At 56.5% G+C, this 19928-nt stretch overlaps 1 protein-coding gene across 4 annotated transcripts; it reads left to right on the top strand.

Moving 5' to 3' along the window:
• Positions 1–1319: 1319 nt before the first annotated feature.
• Slc4a3 (solute carrier family 4 member 3) lies at positions 1320–14088 on the top strand. Of its 4 annotated transcripts, none has more exons than XM_016009902.3 (23): positions 1320–1342; positions 1947–2090; positions 2399–2564; positions 3146–3423; positions 3540–3655; positions 4091–4287; positions 5769–5917; positions 6019–6199; positions 6559–6694; positions 6943–7126; positions 7484–7583; positions 7971–8155; positions 8564–8789; positions 8934–9152; positions 9469–9617; positions 9812–10006; positions 10227–10457; positions 10674–10763; positions 11167–11333; positions 11950–12203; positions 12490–12659; positions 12846–13019; positions 13847–14088. In XM_016009902.3, the coding sequence occupies exons 2-23, from the start codon at positions 2040–2042 to the stop codon at positions 13922–13924; spliced, it is 3696 nt and encodes a 1231-aa protein (XP_015865388.1). In that variant the 5' UTR covers positions 1320–1342; positions 1947–2039; the 3' UTR covers positions 13925–14088. The 4 variants fall into 4 exon arrangements, with proteins under 4 accessions (XP_015865388.1, XP_015865385.1, XP_006972193.1 ...); XM_016009899.3 differs by lacking the exon at positions 1320–1342 and adding an exon at positions 1381–1557; XM_006972131.4 differs by lacking the exon at positions 1320–1342 and adding an exon at positions 1644–1789.
• The last annotated feature ends 5840 nt before the right edge of the window (positions 14089–19928 follow it).

The following is a 19928-nucleotide window of genomic DNA, read 5'->3' as shown; positions in this document are numbered from 1 at the left end:
TTGATTACCCCAGATTTGGGGATAACCTTCTTCCTAGGTGTACCCTGCATCTCCATGTTCTTAGCTGAAATAATAATAATAGTTCCCTGTGGTGGTTAGTGTTGTTACCTTGACAGCATCTGACAGCAGAAGGTGGGCCTTTGGGCATGCCTGTGGAGCATTCTCTTTATTATCTTAATTGATAACGAAAAATCGACTTTTTTGGGTTTGTTTGTTTTTTGACACAAGGTTTCATTATGTAGCCCTGGCTGGCTTGGAACTGGTGTGTAGACCAGTCTGGCCTTGAAGGCCTTGAACCCATACAGATCCACTTGCCTCAACCTCCTGAGTGCTGAGATTAAAGCCTCGAACCAGCACACCACAGTGCCCTGCTCTTGGAAGACCCATCTTAATTGTGCCAGGTCCGTTCTCTGGCCAGGGGATTCTGAACTATGTAAACTGGAAAGGGGGAACCATTCATCTTTGTTTCCCTGATTGCAGATGTGATGTGACCAGCTGCATCAAGCTCTGGTGGCCTTGACTTCCCCAGCGTGAAGGATTGTGCCCTTAACAGGAAGCTAGAATAAACCCGTTGTCTTTTAAGTTGCTGTTGTCGGAGTATTTTATCACAGTAGGAAAGAAACAGGGGCAATCCTTGATTTGAGGGGGGCGGGGCGCTACCGGGCACAGGGCTCTGAGCACAAAGTGGGAAGCCAGAAGACAACGTTTCCTCAGCACCCCACAAAGCTCTGTATGTATAATCTCTTTCCTTGGGTGGTGCTGAGACCCTGCAGGGCAGGGGCAGAGGGGTAATACACGTGCTCCTCTCTCGTCCTTTCCACTTCTCTTGCAGATCCAGGAGACATTTGTTTCTCCTGCTGCCAAGCCTGCCTATTTCACCTTCTGCTGACCCTCTGGTCATCCCCGGTTGTCCACTTTCATTTGTTCTAAGGTACAGGGGCATGGCTTAAGCCGACTGTTATCCGGGGCTTTTATGGGCATGGGTTGTGCTAGGTGCCCAGTTTCAGAGACACCCCGCGAAGAACACACAGGGGTCTAGGTGCTCCTTCCAAAGAGCTCTCTGACCTTGGAAAGTGAGACAGGTCCTCAGCGGCTGGGGAAGTGGAGGCGGGGGCGTGGAAGCTTAGCCACAGGATTTTTAAAGTGGTTGGCACAATTGGAATGCCCCTGTTTCAGCTGCCTCTGGCTACAGATGGGTAGATAATGTGCCAAGGTCAAATGTTGGGTGGTGCCCAGCTCCAGAAGCCAGGCCTTTGAAGGGCATCAGCTGAACTGAGACTTGAGGTGTTGATGGCAATTGCTTCCAGGGGTCTGTGATCTCCTGTCCAGGCTGGAGAGGCTTGTATGTGCGGAGGGGGTCTCCTCCAGTGCTCCTGAGGGGAAGGGAGGGGTGGCTAAAAGCAAGGTGGAGGAGTGTGTTTGAGGGATTGTGGGAATTTAGGGCCGTGCACCCGCCCCTCCTCCCCCCGCAATGCGTGGGGCGCTTGGAGAGGGGTCTTGCGGGCAGGTGGGATCCTGCGGGGACCCGAGCGCGGAGTCCGCGCTGGCCCGGGCGGGGTAAGTCAGGGCTCGTCCGCTCCCATTGTGCGGCCGGGCGGCGGCTGGCCGGTCGAGCCAAGCGCTAGGAGGTGGAGCCGTGGGCTGCGGGCTCCGGCGCCTGCGTCCAACCCGGCCGGGCTCTGCGCGGCGAGAGGCCGGACGGGAACCCGGCAGCCGCGCCCCGGAGCGAGCGGGGAGGGACATGGGGCGCGGCGGCTCTCCCAGGCCCCGCAGGTTCCGGAGCCCCGAGGTACTTAAGGGCCAGGCGTGGGCCCCAGGCCGGGTGGGGACATCGGGCTGACCCGAACCGGGCTGGGCCTCGGAAGGGAGCGCGGGCTGGACACTGGGACGTAGCTCCCTGGAGGGGGCCCACTAGCCTGAATCTTGACCCCGCCTTCCTCCCCCAGGGCTCCCAAAGAGGTCTCCGCAGCGCCCCCTTCTTCTCACCCAGGGTTTGGGTCCTATAGTGATTGAGAGACTCCTAAGTCTTCAGCCCTACCATGGCTAATGGGGTGATCCCACCGCCCGGGGGCGCCTCCCCCCTGCCCCAGGTGACTGATGCGTGGAGGGTGGGGTGGGGGAGGAGGGGCAGGATGGGTGGTGTGTCCTCTGGCTGACCCTGGGACCACCAGATCCGGGCATGGAGTTGTACTGGTGGTATGGAGGAAGAGGGGGGTCTGTTAGTACTTCACGCATCCGTAGCTGGTGCTCCCAAGGCCTGGGGGAGCCCTCAGAGGGTGTTTTAGGGATGTCGATGCAGGCAAGGGTGAGGATGTTGGGAAGGTTGAAGTATGGAGTTGGGAGTGGTGGTGGGTGTTCACCAACTAGGGGTCCTTAGGAGAGGCTGTCTGGCCTGCAGGTCCGGGTGCCCTTGGAGGAGCCCCCCCTGGGTCCAGACGTAGAAGAGGAGGATGATGACTTGGGCAAGACCTTGGCTGTGAGCAGGTTTGGGGACCTCATCAGCAAGACCCCGGCCTGGGACCCTGAGAAGCCTAGCCGCAGCTACAGCGAGCGGGACTTTGAGTGTGGGTAGCCTGGGGACCCCTAGTGCGGCAGCCTTCACCACCATCACCACCATCACCTTCCTCGCCACCATTACTGCGCTCACCTCCGGCTTGATCACTCAGTGCCATCCTGTGCTGGACGCTGTGCTGGGCCGCCATGCCGTGTTAAGTCATCCTGCCTTCCACACCACCATCACCTGTTCCACCTGTCAGGGGAGCTGGGCTCCAGACCCGGGGAGATGGAGGGGAGATGGGCTTGAGGCTCCCTCTGTGACCTTCATCATCCACTCTGGCCCCACTCACTCTCTGCTCTACCATATTCCCCGGTGTGTCTTCCCTCAGCTTCTGGTTCTCTTCTGTGTCACATCCCCTATGCCCTCCTGCGACTTTTCCCTCTCTGTCACCCTTGACCCCACTCTGCCAGGCCTCACCGATGACAGGGAGCATGGACACAGTAGTTGGGAGGGACGTACTGGCTCTAGAGGAAGGATTAGGGTTGCCCTTGTTTGAGACTTTGAGCTAGAATAAGGTGTGTGCTCCTTGGAGGGCGGGGGAGCCCTACTCTGCTTCAGGGGTCTCAACCAACTCTCCTGCACCCCCAGTTCACCGGCACACATCCCACCACACCCATCACCCGCTCTCAGCCCGCCTGCCTCCACCCCACAAGCTGCGGCGACTGCCCCCCACCTCTGCACGGCACGCCAGGAGGAAGAGGAAGAAGGAGAAGACCTCTGCTCCCCCTTCAGAAGGGACACCCCCTATCCAGGAGGAGGGGGGTGCTGGAGCAGAGGAGGAGGAGGAGGAAGAGGAGGAAGAGGAAGGAGAGTCCGAGGCCGAGCCTGTGGAGCCTCCACCCTTGGGGCCCCCACAAAAAGCAAAGGTAGGGTCTACTCACTGAAGGAGGGTTGGCTGGCCAAGGGGTTGGTACAGAGCGGATGCAGGACGCGATAAGGTGGCCGCTGGGAGGTAAATCTATCTGTATGTGTGTGTCCACAGTTCTCCATTGGAAGTGATGAGGATGAGAGCCCGGGCCTTTCCAACAAGGTTGCCTGTCCCAAGGCCCTGCCTTCTGGGGGCCTGCACTCTGACCAGAGCCCACAGCGCTCCGGCAGGTACTGGTCCCAGCTCCCTGGACCCAGCTAGCCGAGCGCTCATGGGGCAGAACCCACTGCAGTCCAGAGCAGCTGGCCCAAGTCCAGGACACCTGACTCCTAACCCTGAATAGTGTCCCTAGGTGTGACCTGGAAAGTCAAGAATGAGATGGGAGCTTCATCTGGCTCCGGGTTTCCAGGTGGGAGGGAGCAAGGGAGGAGAAAAGAAAGAGTTGAGCCAGAGGTCAAGGGTCCTCTAGACCGGAAGTGTTGGTGAAGAGGAAGGGGGTACAGGTAGACGAGATGAGCCAGCAGCGGGAAGGATGGGCATGTTGGGGAAAGGGGGCCTGTGTATGTCACTCTGGCTCCTGAGACCAGGGAAGTAACAGGAAGTCACTAGCTTAGCCAGCTCCTTGCCTCTCTCCATCAGACCTAAGGCTCATGTTGCTTCCTCAGCTCGCCCAGCCCCCGAGCCCGGACTTCCAGAATCTCTACAGAGAAGACCCGGCCCTGGAGTCCATCAGCCAGCTATGATCTGCGGGAGCGGTTGTGCCCGGGCAGTGCCCTGGGCAACCCTGGGCCGGAGCAGCGGGTGCCCACTGATGAGGCTGAGGCCCAAATGCTGGGTTCTGCAGATCTGGATGACATGAAGAGTGAGTGGACCTTGAAGAGGCCCCCCCACCCTCGGGGGTGGGGTGGGCTTAGTCTTTTGCACAGTGCCTCAGTGGCAGAGGGAGCTTAATCTCACAGAGCTACCTCTCTTCCAGAGCTGTTTCCCTGTGTCACCCACGAGTGCTCTCTGAGTTACCTATTGCATAAAACGGCCCTCTTCCTCACGTACTCTTGAGGGGAAGCTCTCTTGAGACCTCACTGCTCTGTAAACTCTGCTTTCACCCGCCTGCCTGGAGGCTGAGGACTGAGCCGCACTACCAGGCCCCGCTTCTCCCCAGGCCAGGCCTGCCACTGCCCTTCCTCTTTCCTGCCACCCTTGGCCCGGCCTGGCTGTGATCTCGGCACATTCCTTCCATCTTATCAGTGCCTGGCTTTGGTGCCACCTGTCATCACCCATGGGGCGCTGTGCCCAGGCTAGGGGCATCACTGGTCTCCCTCCTCCTCCTCCTCCTAAGATTCACAGGGTGTGGGCGGGGGCAGAGGTGGCGGGGGGAGTTAGGGCTTTGAGCTAATACGTCATGGAAAGTTGCCAGGGCCTGAGGACAGGGACAGGAACAATCCGATGGCAGCGGGATTGGGGGGGGTCATAGGGAGGGTGTATTTACAGATCCAGGCTGGGACCTGGTAGCAGCAGAAATAGACTTGGGGGACCAGGGAAATTGGGAGCAGGAAACCTTACCACCTCCAGCTCCGTGTGGGCAAAGGCTGTTCCTGCAGGAGGCTCCCACCTCTTGGGACATCCGGGGTTCTGGGAAGGATCAGGGGCTGAGGCCTTGGCCACCAGGGGAATGACGAGCGCGCTGGACAAGGTCATGGAGCCCAATGGGGCTCTGAGTCCTGGGCCCAGGGACACTGAGGACCGGGGCCCTGGGAAGAATCCAGTTCCCGGCTCTGGTGACTTGCTGGCCTCAGAGGATTTGGAAATGTTTGTATTGGACTTTGAAGACTATGGCCTGTGGGAGCCCGTGAGGGGCCACCCGAGCCCCCTGGCAGGGGTAGCTGCTTGTGAGTAACTGGGCAGCCAGCCTGTCCCCAGCTGTTCGCCTGGACAGGGCAAGTGGGAGGGTGACCAGGCAGCCCTGCAGAAGCCTGTTGGATGGGTCCTAGTGGGACTGGCATTCGGGTGTTGCAGATTTTGGGGAGCCAGGTGTTTAGGGACAGGCATTAGACCTACAGCCCCACAGGGAGGACCAGTGGGTATGGTAGGGTCTTCGGGGTCTGGATGGGGCTGAAGGCGTAAGCTGGGATCTGCTTTCAGTTGTGGCTCGGTCCGTGGTGCAAGGTGGCTCTGTACTGTGTCTTGCCACTTCCCGAGAGTCAGTGTCCAGCTCTGGGAAGTGGTCACCTGGATTATGCGGTCTGTCATAACAACCGGGTGGACTTGGTGGGTACGGCAGGGACCCGGTGCGTGTGGGCCGTGTAAGTCAGATGCAGAGATGGATCCTTGGGGCCTTGTCCACAGGCCATCGGCTGGAGGACAACCCTGGTGTGAGGAGACACTTAGTGAAGAAACCATCCCGGATACAGGGCGGGAGAGGCAGCCCCAGCGGCCTGGCTCCCATCCTGCGCAGGAAGAAGAAGAAAAAGAAGTTGGATCGGAGGCCTCATGAAGTAGTAGCCTGCGGGGGGGTTGGCCTTGGGGATCCAGTTTTCCTCTCCTGACAGCCCTAACCCTGGCAGCCTCCGGGCCCTCACCTTGATACCCGCTGCAGGTGTTCGTGGAGCTGAATGAGCTGATGTTGGACCGTAGCCAGGAGCCACACTGGCGGGAGACGGCGCGATGGATCAAGTTCGAGGAAGACGTGGAGGAGGAGACAGAGCGCTGGGGGAAGCCCCATGTCGCTTCCCTCTCCTTCCGGAGCCTGCTGGAGCTCAGGAGGACCATTGCCCAGGGTAGGGCTCCTCAGTCTGGCCTGAGCCACCGGACCCTCTGCCCACCAGAGCTCAGCCTGTGTTGGGCTGCCCGGTTCCCTGGGACCACTCTGGGAGTTCTGAGGGAGCAGGGCCGTGGATTCCACCTGGGGGGGCACAATGGACCTTCTAGCTACCTGCACTCTGAGCCAAGACTCGCCTCCATTGGCCCCTCTTTTGCTCTGCTTTCATGTCCTCCCCCCAGCTGCCCGTGAAGTGTGTTATGTGCTATAGGACACTGGCACTCAGCTCACCTGGCATATTTGCCTGCCCTTGGGGAGCGAGGCTGTGGGGTGGGTCCCCTGTCTGGCAGGACGGCTCCTCCTCTTACTGTGTCCTAGGAGCGGCTCTCCTGGACTTGGAGCAGACCACCCTGCCGGGCATCGCTCACCTTGTGGTGGAGACCATGATTGTATCTGACCAGATCCGGCCCGAGGACAGGGCTAGCGTCCTACGGACTCTGCTCCTGAAGCACAGGTATGAGGCGCTGGGAAGAGGGCTCTGTCGGTTTCGGCTGTCCTTCCGGGGGGCGTTGGCTCTTCTGAGAGGGTCTCAGTCTGGAGCATGCGTCCTTGACACGCTGCTGTCTTTCTACAGCCTCAGCCGATAGAAAGCTCTCACATTAAGGAAAAGGGCTGGAGGCTGTGGTCCTCTCACGTCTCACCTCCTTGTGACCTCGGTCTAACATACGCCTCTCCAACCGACCTTGTCATCTCCTTCTTTAGCCATCCCAATGATGACAAGGACAGTGGCTTTTTCCCTCGGAATCCATCCAGCTCCAGTGTGAACTCAGTCCTGGGCAATCACCACCCAACCCCGAGTCATGGCCCCGATGGTGCGGTACCCACCATGGCTGATGACCAAGGGGAGCCAGCCCCGCTGTGGCCGCATGACCCGGATGCCAAGGAGGTCAGTGACCTTGTCTGACTGGGGCCTGGGGACTTAGAAGATGCCCAGTTTAGTTGAGATTGGGAAGGTTGGATGCCTGGCACGGTGCAGAGCATGCCGTGGGTCTGTGGGTGGCACACACAAAGATTCCCTGTGCTGGCAATTACAGGGTTTTGGTGTGGTGATGCGCCTAACCCATGGCAGCCATGAAGCTGATAAAGCTGAGGTGGGCTAGGGCATCGAGGAGGGTACAGGGCCCTTCTAAGAGGCTGGGGAGAGAGGAAACGGGGCCCAGAGCTAGGGCTGGGGCAAGGGGTGGGAGGGCCTGCCGTGGCCTCCAGGCTGGGTCCCAGCACTATTCCAGTTCTGCGTCCTCAGAAGCCCCTCCATATGCCCGGAGGAGATGGTCACCGGGGGAAAAGCCTGAAACTGCTGGAGAAGATCCCCGAAGATGCCGAGGCTACTGTTGTCCTTGTGGGTAAGGGAGGGCTGGGTGCCGGGGACGCGGTTTGCTGAGTGCCCTCTCCTGTGGTCTGTTCCCCTGGACCTCTGGAGGAGGCTACTGTTGAGTCCTTTCTTCCCCGTTCCTGCCTGCTTCCATCCCATCCCATTCCGCCGTATTGCTAGTTTAATATAGCACCGCTGTAGGAATTAGGAAGAAAGCAGTCTTTATGTGCAAGCCTTAATTTCCCCCTATGGGTAACTGTTAGGTGACTATAAACATGGAGGTGGACGGGGGCCTTTTAGAGCTGAGGTTTCTTTTGCAATTCCCGACTGCCCCACTGTACAGAAGAACCCGGGTCTCCCTTCCAGGGCCGGCCTCGACTGTCCCCCCCTTGTCCATCATTGCCTCTTCTTCCTCTAGGCTGCGTGCCTTTCCTGGAGCAGCCCGCAGCGGCCTTTGTGCGGCTCAGCGAGGCTGTTCTCTTGGAGTCTGTGCTGGAGGTCCCCGTACCTGTCCGCTTCCTCTTTGTGATGCTGGGGCCCCGCCACACCAGCACGGACTATCACGAGCTAGGACGCTCCATCGCCACTCTCATGTCTGACAAGGTTAGTCCACCTGGGACCTGCTTGTCCCTTAGCTGTCTCTAACTGTGTCGGGAGTGGAGGTGGCGAGCTGTTAGCCCGGGCTCGAACCCAGAACCCTGGGCTGTGCATTGGAAAAGAATGGTAACAGAACAGCCCACGCTCAGTGCCTTGGATGTAGTAGGAGATTTGGACTGAAGGGTTGGGGGTGCTGACCATGACTGGCCTCGGATAGGAGGGTCTCCTAGCCGAGTTGATGTCTGAGGTGCTCCTTAGCCTGTAGGAGATGGGCAGATATGTTCTAGAGTTCCCTCCTAGACTGTCCTGGTGCATGTGGCTGTCTACCCTACCTCTGTGACCCAATGCCACCTCTCTGAAATCTTCTTCCTGGGCTCTCTTGGCCCATCCCTGAGAGCCAAACTCTCTTCCCAGCTGTTCCACGAGGCTGCCTACCAGGCAGATGACCGGCAGGACCTTTTGGGTGCCATCAGCGAGTTCTTGGATGGCAGCATCGTGATACCCCCATCGGAGGTGGAGGGCCGTGACCTACTACGCTCCGTGGCTGCCTTCCAGCGCGAGCTCCTGAGGAAGCGGCGGGAGCGGGAACAGACCAAAGTGGAGATGACCACCCGGGGGGGCTATGTGGCCCCTGGCAAAGGTTAGACCCCCAGCCCAGTCCTGACTCTCTGAATCCTTTGTGTCCTTCCCACCCCTGCCCGCAATGCTGTGGGGGGATGCAGCCAGGGCTTCCAGACAGGAAGGAGTCTCTTGTGTTCCATCGGCATCTTGCTCCCTTCCCCAGAACTGTCTTTGGAGATGGGGGGCTCCGAGGCAACCTCTGAAGATGATCCCCTGCAGCGGACGGGCTCAGTGTTTGGGGGGCTAGTGCGGGATGTGAAGCGCCGGTACCCACACTACCCCAGTGACCTGCGGGACGCACTCCACTCCCAGTGTGTGGCGGCTGTACTCTTCATCTACTTTGCAGCCCTCAGCCCCGCCATCACCTTCGGGGGGCTGCTAGGTGAGGCTCCTGGGGTCACTGTGGGGGCCAGCTATCACCTGCAAGGTTATGTGGTTCACATCGCTTAGCGGGGTGATGGACAGAGAGGATAGGGAAGCTGCAACCCCCCTACTGGATCAGAAACCCCAGCAATCTCTTTGTTTGGGGAGCTAAAAAACGAGGGGTACAAGGATAGGATTGCTGTGGTCTCCTGGGGGTGTGTGGCCTTGTCTGTCATTCTGGGAGCTGTTCTGCTCCTCCTGGGGAGCTAGATGAGGAAGGGACTGGACAGGAAGAGCCAGGCTACGGCCACCCCGCTGACCCCTTTCCACCCCAGGAGAGAAGACGGAGGGGCTAATGGGCGTGTCGGAGCTGATTGTGTCCACGGCTGTGCTTGGGGTCCTCTTCTCTCTGCTGGGGGCCCAGCCACTGCTCGTGGTGGGCTTCTCTGGACCTCTGCTGGTCTTTGAAGAAGCCTTCTTCAAGGTGAAGCCTGCTCCCTACCCCCAGGCCCTGCCCCCTCCTGCCCACCCTTGTCAGCCCCTCATCCCGGTCGGTGTCCAGGAGCTGGGTCTCTGCACTCTGTCCCTTCTTGGAGTCCACCCCTGCTCAACCCACAGGCACCAGCTCCAGGGCAGACGGGCCCCCTGTCGGTAACCCACCCTCCTTACTGTCTCCAGTTCTGCCGAGCTCAGGACCTGGAATACCTCACCGGTCGAGTGTGGGTAGGCCTCTGGCTGGTGGTCTTCGTCCTGGCCCTGGTGGCTGCAGAGGGCAGCTTCCTGGTCCGCTACATCTCACCCTTTACCCAGGAGATCTTCGCTTTCCTCATCTCGCTCATTTTCATCTATGAGACTTTTCACAAGCTCTACAAGGTGTGGCAGTTCTTGGAGGGTGGGGAGGGATAGGGAGGTGGCACCCTAGGGAGGCCTGGAGCTTGCTGAGAGCCAGGTATAGGGAGAGGGGTTTCATTTGAGTGTGTGTGTGTGTGTGTGTGTGTGTGTGTGTGTGTGTGTGTGAGTGGAGGTTAGGGACACCATGGCCGGGGTTGCCATCTGCCTGTGGAGAGTGAGGCATCCTCTTCTCCACACACAGGTGTTCACAGAGCATCCTCTGCTGCCCTTCTACCCACCGGAGGGGGCCCTGGAGGGGACCCTGGAGACTGGCTTGGAACTGAATAGTAGTGCCCTGCCCCCCACAGAGGGACCCCCGGGCCCAAGGAACCAGCCCAATACAGCTCTGCTGTCCCTCATCCTCATGCTGGGGACTTTCCTGATCGCCTTCTTCCTGCGCAAGTTCAGGAACAGCCGCTTCCTGGGAGGCAAGGTACCCCTGTCTCCCTTGATTCCTGTGTCCCTGCTCGGCTCAGCTCCCGAGAGTCTTCCTCCTGCCCCCTCCCGGCCAACAAGACAGTAGTGCCACCCAGCTGTGGCTGGGACACAAGAGAGTCACCTAGAGGGACATCTTAGGGTACTTCTGAGATTGGTCCCAGAAATGGTTGGGGGTGTCTCCTGACCCTCATCCTCTGGCCGCCCTTGGCAGGCTCGACGCATCATCGGGGACTTCGGCATTCCCATTTCCATCTTGGTGATGGTCCTGGTGGATTACTCCATCACAGACACCTACACGCAGGTGAGTGTGTCCCATCTGAATGGGGACTGCAGATCCCCACCAGCCCCAGCTTCTAGAGCAGGGCTGCAGCCCAGCTCTCCTGGTAACAAGAAGTTAGGCCACATCAGGGGCTGCTGTGATGTTCAGCCCAGGGGGTTATCCAGGGTGTCTGAGCTGTGTATGATCCCAAGTGGGAGGGATTTGGAAGTGGGCTGGTGCCGAGTACCCGGTCTCCCCACAGCTGTAGAGTTAGGGGGAAGTCCCATTGCTATGTCTTCTGCCAGCCCCTGGAGGAGCAGTGACGAAAATGAGTTTCGCCGGCTCCCTCGAGTTCTGGGGACTCTGTGGTAGGAGCAGCTGCAGTGTAGACCTCTTGTATGGGAAGCCTCGGTCTCTGGCCCACGTCTTCTTTCCCGCCATGCAGAAGCTGACGGTGCCTACCGGGCTCTCAGTGACTTCGCCGCATAAGCGCACATGGTTCATCCCACCCTTGGGCAGTGCCCGCCCCTTCCCGCCCTGGATGATGGTGGCCGCTGCTGTCCCGGCACTCTTGGTCCTCATCCTGATATTCATGGAGACACAGATCACCGCGTGAGAGGGGCTGGAGAGGGGAGGGGAGATGGAGGGACGGCTCGGTTTCAGGGTTAAGGCAGGGGTATCTTATCCGTGGAGGGGTGCCCCGTGGCAGGCTGCGAGGAGCTTGCTGGGATCCGGCAGGAGTGCGGAGGAGGAGGGGATGGAGGAACTAGAGCAGCAGGCTGGAACAGGCGTGGGCATGTGGGCCCAGGCACGGTTCTCCCCGTGATGGTTTGACCTGACCTGGTACCTCTCTCACCACCACCAGCCCTGGCAGGGTGGCACTTGGCGGTTCTCAGAATTCTGACAGGGTGCTCTCTCACACATCTCTCGGCGACGCTCACACATTTCCCATTTTGGTTAAACCAAAAAATCACGTGGTCTGAGCTGGCATCTGGCTTTTGTGGTGCTTTGAAATGTTCGCAGCATTTGGGGATTTGGCTCCGATTTCCTGCAGTGTGAGAACCTTAATTTGGGAACGTGACAGAGGAAGCTGACAGGTCTGGGGAGAGCTGTTGTTGAAGGTGTCCCCACCCCCTCCCCGCCTCGCCTCAAGCCTTGGGTGACTGTCATGTGCCTTACAGGTCTGCCCGCTGCTAGCTGGCTCCTTCTCTCTCTCTCTTCCCCGCAGGCTCATTGTCAGCCAGAAGGCGCGGAGGCTACTCAAGGGTTCGGGCTTCCATCTTGACCTGCTTTTGATCGGCTCCCTGGGCGGCCTCTGCGGGCTGTTCGGATTGCCCTGGCTGACGGCCGCCACGGTCCGCTCCGTCACCCATGTCAACGCGCTGACGGTCATGCGCACGGCCATTGCGCCTGGCGACAAGCCCCAGATCCAGGAGGTGCGGGAGCAGCGGGTCACCGGCGTGCTCATCGCCAGCCTCGTGGGTGAGCATGGCGTCTTCCCACGGACGTGTTCCCTTGGGCCCGGTGGCTTGAAATCCTCATGATCCTGGGCTGGACCCTCCTGAATCTGCAGGCGCCTCACGCTTAGTCTCCAAACCCGTCAGCCAGCGGACACTCTGAGGGGTCTTCCCTGATTTCCTTTTGGCCTGCTCCATCTTTCTCTGTGAGGCCCAGATTGGTCAGATGAATCTTGTTCCCTTACCAGGCAGGCCCTTTGTCCGGGCAGGACAGGGCACAGGGTGAGGCAGATCTGTGTCACCTCCTCCAGGCCTGTCTATCGTCATGGGGGCTGTGCTGCGCCGGATCCCATTGGCTGTGCTCTTCGGGATTTTCCTGTACATGGGGGTCACGTCACTCTCTGGTATCCAATTGTCCCAGCGTCTGCTGCTCATTTTCATGCCAGCAAAGCACCATCCTGAGCAGCCTTACGTGACCAAGGTCAGGCCCGGATGCATGGAGCTGGGGATATGCAGGGTGATGGGAGGGGGGTCTGGAGGGGCTGCCCGGCTAGAGATGAAAGGGATGAATGAGAGAAGGATGACCGGGCCCTGGAGAGCCACGTTCCCATAGGTGTGGGTGGGGGCAGGGTGGCCACTGTGTAATGAGACCGAGCCTGTACCCCAGGTGAAGACGTGGCGGATGCACATGTTCACCTGCATCCAGCTGGGCTGCATCGCTCTTCTCTGGGTGGTCAAGTCAACGGCGGCCTCACTGGCCTTCCCTTTCCTGCTCTTGCTCACGGTGCCTCTGAGGCGTTGCCTTTTGCCCCGGCTCTTCCAGGACAGGGAGCTGCAGGCGGTAAGGGACGGTGGCTTGGGGTGGCAGGATGAAGGCAGATGGACGCTGGACTTAGATACCCAGGGTCCAGTGTATCAAGTCCAGACTACCTGTTGGGGTGTGTGAACTTGGGAAAGTTATTGACTGTTCTGAAATGCTGTTTTCACCAGTATAATGGGCTCGGAGAGTCTGTCATAGGACTTTTGGGAGATTTAAACATGAATCTAGGTAAGGCTGTTGATACAAGGCTTCAGAAAGAACAAGACAGGGCTGCTGTGGACAGTTGTGCAGATTGCACCTGAACGAAAACACCTGGCCATAGGCTGCGTATGGGTTGGCATAGCCCAGACATCAGTCCTGGGCCCTGTTTCTGTCAGTGATAGGAAAGGATATCTTGTTGCTATTCTTTAAATTTTTTCTTTTATTTTCTTACGTTTAAAAAAATGTATTTTATGGATATGTGCTGAGGTCAGAGGGTAACCTTCAGGAGTTGGTTCTCTCTTTCCACCATGTGGGTGCTGGGGCTTGAACTTAGGTCGTCAGACTTGGTGGCAAGCGCCTTTATCTGCCGAGTCATCTCACTGTTCTGTTTTTGCAGTTCTTGAATGCTCAGATATGGGGTACAGAGGTGCCATGATCCTAGGAATGAGCATCCTATGTCATAGTTACCAATGTATTGGTGTGACTTGGATGTTCTGGGTGACCCGGTAATGAAGGCTTTGGCCGGGGAAGTACTTCAAGCTGGGGTCCCGGAGCAGGGAGATGAGATATTTAGAAGAGGCTGTGAGGAACAGAAGGAGACATCTATGCGCCCCCTGCCTTTCCCAATCCTGTGCTCCCTTCTGCAGCTGGACTCCGAAGACGCCGAGCCAAACTTCGACGAAGATGGCCAGGATGAGTACAATGAGCTGCACATGCCGGTGTGACCCTCAAGATGTTGCCCCTCAGAGACCCCACCTTGGTGACTCACAGACCCTAAGAACCCAGCACCAGGGCCAGGCACTCCTCGGGACCCACATGGTGGGAGGGGCCAGTGGCCCCTTGACTTTCACAGACTAGACGGCACAGGCTTTGAAGTCATTATACCACACTCCTTGTCTCGTGTCTGCCTCATTTTCTTGGTGCCACCTGTGGCTTCCCAGGCCACATTTACCTATCTGAAATATTATCAGGGTCATCCAAACTGGAAGAGGTTTGAAGCAAGGGACAGAGGCCTCGAGGGGGAGGGAGGAGGTTCAAGACTGCAGAAAGTTCAAGGTGGGCCTTACCGTTCCCTCCTCAGCTCCCTTGAGTAAAGCCGGAAGAGCAGGAGGTTCAAGGTCGATCGGGTATCACATGCCCATTAATCTAGCCCCAGATTAGAAAGGCGGAGAGGACAGGAAGGCATCGCTTCCCTTTAGCCGCTTGGGAAATCAGGGTGACTTTTGTCCTGTGGGGCTACAAAGCTGAGTGGAAAATGTGCATCTAGGGAGCAGGAATAGCAGCCCAACCCCCTAAGACGCCGGGACGGTGCGCAGGGCTTGGGGCCTCCCGGACGGACCATTTTAGAGTCTCCTGGTTTAACAGTGAAGCGGTTCTAGGATTCCTGAAACCGCTCCGTGTGCAACAGTCTGTTTGGCCAGAAATAACCTGGGAGGCCTTGCGGAGGGTGGAAACGGGACCCATTGCGTCACGGTTGCTAGGTAACCAGAAGCCTGATGCAGCCTGCCCGCCTTGTGTAGCCCTCTGGTGGTGGTTTTGACACACTGCATGGTCTGTGGACTGAGCAGGAGTAAGGCTGCCACCTGGCGGATCCGATTTGATCCCAGGCTTAGTTTCCAGAGGGTTCTGGGAGGTTCTTGGAGGTCTGTAGCTCCAAGCATCCAGGTAATGACCCCTTAGCTTCACACGGCCCTTTCCCTCTGGAGCTTGCTCTGTACCCCTTAAGTTTGACCTCTCCGTTTCTGCCACGTGTTCAGGCCCACAGCCAGCGCCCGAGGCAGGGGACACAGAACAGTTGTGGTGTTCGGTTGTGTTCCTAAGTCAGTGCAGAGTAGAGCCAGCAGCGCTGGGCTGTCATCACGGTTTTAAGCATTTCATCTCGGTTGTCCACACACCCTTGGTCTCTGACGCTGTCACGCCTTTGACTGGCTCCTTTAGCCCCTGTGACGACGACAAAAACCTCGTTAGATGGACAAGGTAGAATGTCAAAATTCTCTGCCACAGAGCAAAACAAGGGTTTCACACACACACAGAGGGTGTGGCCTACTTCCAGGCAGGCTTGGCTGACAGGCTTCATGTGAAAACCCACTTTTTTTTCCCCCAGCCTGGGGCCCTTTCTGGGTATTGGCTGCTGGATGGCTCTACTGTTGTGGGGATTCCATACACCTCGGGAAGGAGCCTGTTTTTCCCAGGACCCCTCTGCCGCAAGTGAGAAGAAGGGGGTTTCACATGGAAATGAGTCCTAGTCAAGGTCAGCAGCAGGTGACAAACGATGTCTGATGTCTGATGTCCGGTAAAGTGAGGAGACCCAGACGCCTCACAACAAAAGGTGACAGCCACCTAAATGTAGAGTCAGACACCCAGGACACCTGATATCACCTAACATGGAAAGGAGACTGGAACTGTAGGGTATGGGCCGCAGTTTAGGAGGTCAAGCCTGAGGTGGGCCTGACAGGAGATGGAATTCTGTGGTGGGTGCCTGGGCAGGGCTTGAGCAGACCGATGGTGTTTTCCTAACAACCCCCCCAAAAAAAACCCGTCACCAGGAAGGAATTTGTCCCAAAGCCTTGGTAGTCCCTGTGTGTCTGCTGACCTTTCTTTGACTGGGCCTTTGGCCATACCCTCTCAAGGGCTTGGGACCTTTGAGGACATTTTTAAGGCATAGAGGGGAGTCAGTAGAGAGGCGCCCCCTCCCAATGGCACAGTTTAAGGGGGGGAGGTGGCTATTACAAGACAGGTGTTGGGAAGTGTGGTCCTCCAAACAAAACAGCCACCATGATGAGATAAGCTGTGCCTGTTAGCAAGAGACACCAGGAGAGGCCTTCGGATTGTTGACATTTCCTCAGAAGGGAGCTGGGGGGGATCATTAGACCCTCACCGGAGATTCTATCCTCTCCTTAAGCCATCTGTATGCATTTCTGCCTTGATTGCACATGGTGTGTCCTGGACGCCGGCCCTCAGGGTCTTGGGAGCTGCTAGACTGACTAGCCGCTAAAGTATGTGTTCTGGGAAAGGTCACCGGAGGGTGCTGCATTTATTTGACTATGGGGAAGCCATCACCCATGTTGGGTGAAGATTTTCCAGTGTGGCTGCTTTGGGACAGTCACCCACACTCCTCTAGTCAGCCCCTTGCCCATGCTCTGTGACAATAAACTCACGAGTTTCCCAGCATGAACTTTGATGGGATTGTACTTCAGTTTGTGGTTGGGACATTTTAAGGAGGGGGGTAGGCTTTATGGTTCTTCGCAGAAGGAATTCTCCCACCCGGTAACGAGAAATGGGGTAAAGGCCATGGTATATATTTAAACAAGCAGCCCTGCTGTTGACTGATTTGGTTTGGAAAGGGAGTAGGCAGGTGCAAAGTGTTGGGGTGTGCGGGGCGCTTCCAGACGGGACATATTCCTGTCACACATTCTGCTCTTTTCCTTTGTAACTTTCAGAGTCAGATTTTGGCCACACCTTGGGCAAGTGCCCAGACTTTTTTCATTATCTCTGGCCGGTCAAGTTCAAGCCCATTGCCTGTCCAGAGAGTTCCAGCTCCTTCTTTTGCTTTGTACGAAGAAGGTGGCTGGCGCGGCCCTGTTCCCTGCTGAGGATCCCAGCTCACTTCAGACAGCCCAGGCCCTTCTGACAGCTGCTGGCTGTCAGAGCTTGTGGACCATCTGCTCACACTGCCCTACACCCCTCCTTTAAGGTACAGAAGCCGGCAATATTATGTACCATTTGGCAGGCCAGGTGACGGCTCTTCTTGGAACATATCAGGTGACTCAAATAGTCATCATGGCTGTTGACACTTGGCACTCTCGAAGGGAATTCTAAGCAGCAGAAGCAAGAGGAAGCTAAACTCAAGGGCACCTGTACCAAGCACTACCCACTCAGCTCTCAATGAAGCCATTGCTGAGAACCGGCAAAAACAGGTTCTGGCAGTGCCTACCAGTGGCCTGAATCCAAGGTGGCAAATTAGGAAATGCAGAGTGAGGAATTTGGTTCCCAGATAAATTATTCAATCGTTTGAATTTGATCCATCGTATGTCTCATCCATTGTGGAAAAAAAAAATATGCAGCCTCCAATATTCATAGGATTTATGTTCTGCGAGAAAGATTTACCGTTTGAGCGGCCTGCTGGGATTATTTTCAATTTCCTAGGAACTGTTCGTTAATATTGAACGATGCTTTATCAAATGCTAACTAAGCAGACAGCCACTGGGATGCTCTCCGGGTGGCAGATGAATCACAATGGTTGTTGGCAATGGGAAAGAGTTGCCCGGAGCTCCTCCACATCCTGTGTCTCGGGGGTGAGGGGTGGGGGTAGGGGAGGTGGGGTGTGTGGGGGGGGCATAGCTGGTCGCTAGGTACAGTCGAGCATGCGGCTGGTGCAAAGACAGAAGGGAAGGAGACTCTGAAGTGAGTGCAAGCTAGGCTTGCTTCTAGAGCTTGCTTGGTGTCCCTCGGCATGCCATTGATGGTGCTTTCTGTCTCTTTCTGGTCTGTGAGATAGGCAGAGACCTAGCCTGAACCTTTTTGTGTAACCTTGATGCCTCTCACGGTGCCTGGTCACAGAACACAGAAGGTATGGGGGCGGACAAATGTCAGGGCAGGAAGGACCAAGTGGTTCGGAATTCCACCTCCTTTAGGACCCAGTGAATGCCTCGTGACACCAATAGACCTTTCCAAGGATTCCAAACCGGTGTTAGTTCTTGTGTTTGTTTCTGTTGAGGCTGTCATTTCTCTGTGGCTGACAGTAATCATGCTCCAGAGCCCTGAGAGGGATCATGGCTCTGAGACAGTCGAGGGGAGAGATGTTGATGACGTTGTCCTGCATGCCAGGCTGACGGGTTGATACTGGTAGGACTAAAGAGTCAGTGCCACCATCTTTTCCAGGAGCCACGGGAGATGAGAAAGGGAGAGAGGGAAGTCAGCCTGCACTGAGAGTGGGCCCTGGGTCCATCTGTGCTTCCTAATCCACCAGCAGCACCTCAAAATACTAGAACCAGGTCACGTGCTCCGTTATAGCTTTTGGCGGGCCAATCACAGATAGGGAGAGCCTGGAGGCAGTTCTAGACTCAGCCTTCTCCTCTCCAGCTTTCTCAGGTAGTTTCTTAGTATATCATAGGGTCCCTTTGCATCCCAGTCACCCAAGGAACTAAATAAAGTGGTTAACTCTTCCTGGGTGTAGAGGTACACATCTGCATTCCAGTACTTGGGAGGTGTACTTTAAGATTTAAGGAATCTTAAAGGATCTTATTAATGAAATCAAACCCGGAGCCAGGTATTGGGGTGAATGCTGGAAGATCAGAGAAGCAGAACAAGCCACGGCCACCTCACCTTGCCAGTTCCTCAGCTGATCCTGTTTCCTCAGACTGGAAGCCTCTGAGTCCTCATCCAGAATGAATCACAGCTGAACTGTGCTGCTCAAAGCCTAAATGCTTAACCAGCCAAAGCCTTCTAGTTTCTGGTCTTCACGCCTTATATATCTTTCTGCTTTCTGCCATCACTCCTGGGGATTAAAGGCTCATATTTCTTGGGACTAAAGGCATGTGTCACCATGCCTGGCTGTTTCCAATGTGGCCTTGAACTCAGAGATCCAGATGGATTTCTGCCTCTGAAATACTAGAATTAAAGGTGTGAGTGCCACCATTTTCTAGCCTCTGTATCTAGTGGCTGTTCTGTTCTTTGACCCCAGATAAGTTTATTAGGGTGCACAATATTTTGGGGAACACAATACCACCACAGGGAGGCTGTGGCAGCATTTGAGACTCATCTGAGTCATGCAATAAGGACCCATCTCAAAAACCATGCAAGGGCATGCGGAAGTCTAGCAACCTATTTCTTGGTGAGCTTTGAGACTCAGACCCTAAGATTCTCATCCTGTGGGTCTTTGGAGTACACTTTAAGGGCCAGACAGGTGTTTTCTGCCTTCCAACTTCCCCTGACAGTGGTGCTAGGTTCACATTTATTTAGAAGGAATTGAAGCCATTGCCTCGAGTCTCTGAGCTGTGGAGTCTTTCTGTTGGGGTCAGGCGAACCTCCACAGGAGGAAGTTGTTAGGGCGGAGGGATCAGATGCCTGCTTTCCTGAGCCTTCCAGGTCCCATCTGTGTCCTCGGCTGCCCCACTCTGCAGCAGACCAGGGGGAGGGAGGGTGGAAGGTGGCTTGGCAAGCCGTGCCCTCCGTGTGTGCTGTGACCGTGCATGCACCCGTAAAGACTCTGCCGCATCCTCGCAGTCCAGGTAGCCGAGAGAGGTTGTGCAGCTTTCCAAGGGATGGGTAAAAGGAGGCAACTGAGTGAGAGTTTAGGAAGGAGCAACTTCTGGGGAAATTGTTTCCTGCAGGGAACTCTGCATTCCTGCTGGAATGGCTAACTAAGAGCAGCGGTGTATTTTATTTTATTGGGTGTGGTGTGGTGTGTGTGTGTGTGTGTGTGTGTGTGTGTGTGTGTGTGTGTGTGTGAGAGAGAGAGAGAGAGAGAGAGAGAGAGAGAATGAGAGAGAGACAGAGACAGAGAAAGAGACAGAGAGAAACAGAGAGAGAGACAGAGAGAGACAGAGAGGAGAGAGAGAGTTTTGCTACTAGCTCTGGCTATCTTGGTACCCTCTATGTAGCCCAGGCTGACCTTGAACTCAGAGCATTCTCCTGCCCTAGGCTCCTGAGTGCTAAGATTACAGGTATAAACCACCACAACTGGGGAAGACATTAAATTTTTCTTGTTGCTGTTGTTTTGAGAAAGGG

This window comes from Peromyscus maniculatus, chromosome 13, assembly GCF_049852395.1.
Source record: "Peromyscus maniculatus bairdii isolate BWxNUB_F1_BW_parent chromosome 13, HU_Pman_BW_mat_3.1, whole genome shotgun sequence".
NCBI classification, from domain to species: Eukaryota; Metazoa; Chordata; class Mammalia; order Rodentia; family Cricetidae; genus Peromyscus; species Peromyscus maniculatus.
Note: the sequence above shows the minus strand (reverse complement) of the source record. Positions and strands in the feature narration are given on the sequence as shown.

Bases quoted from the DNA above. Each gene is read 5' to 3' on its own strand.
- Slc4a3 (XM_016009902.3), top strand. From the start codon at position 2,040: ATGGCTAATGGGGTGATCCCACCGCCCGGGGGCGCCTCCCCCCTGCCC. The intron at 9,153-9,468 runs GTGAGGCTCCTG...TTTCCACCCCAG, and splicing joins CACCTTCGGGGGGCTGCTAG to GAGAGAAGACGGAGGGGCTA. The intron at 10,458-10,673 runs GTACCCCTGTCT...CGCCCTTGGCAG, and splicing joins GCCGCTTCCTGGGAGGCAAG to GCTCGACGCATCATCGGGGA.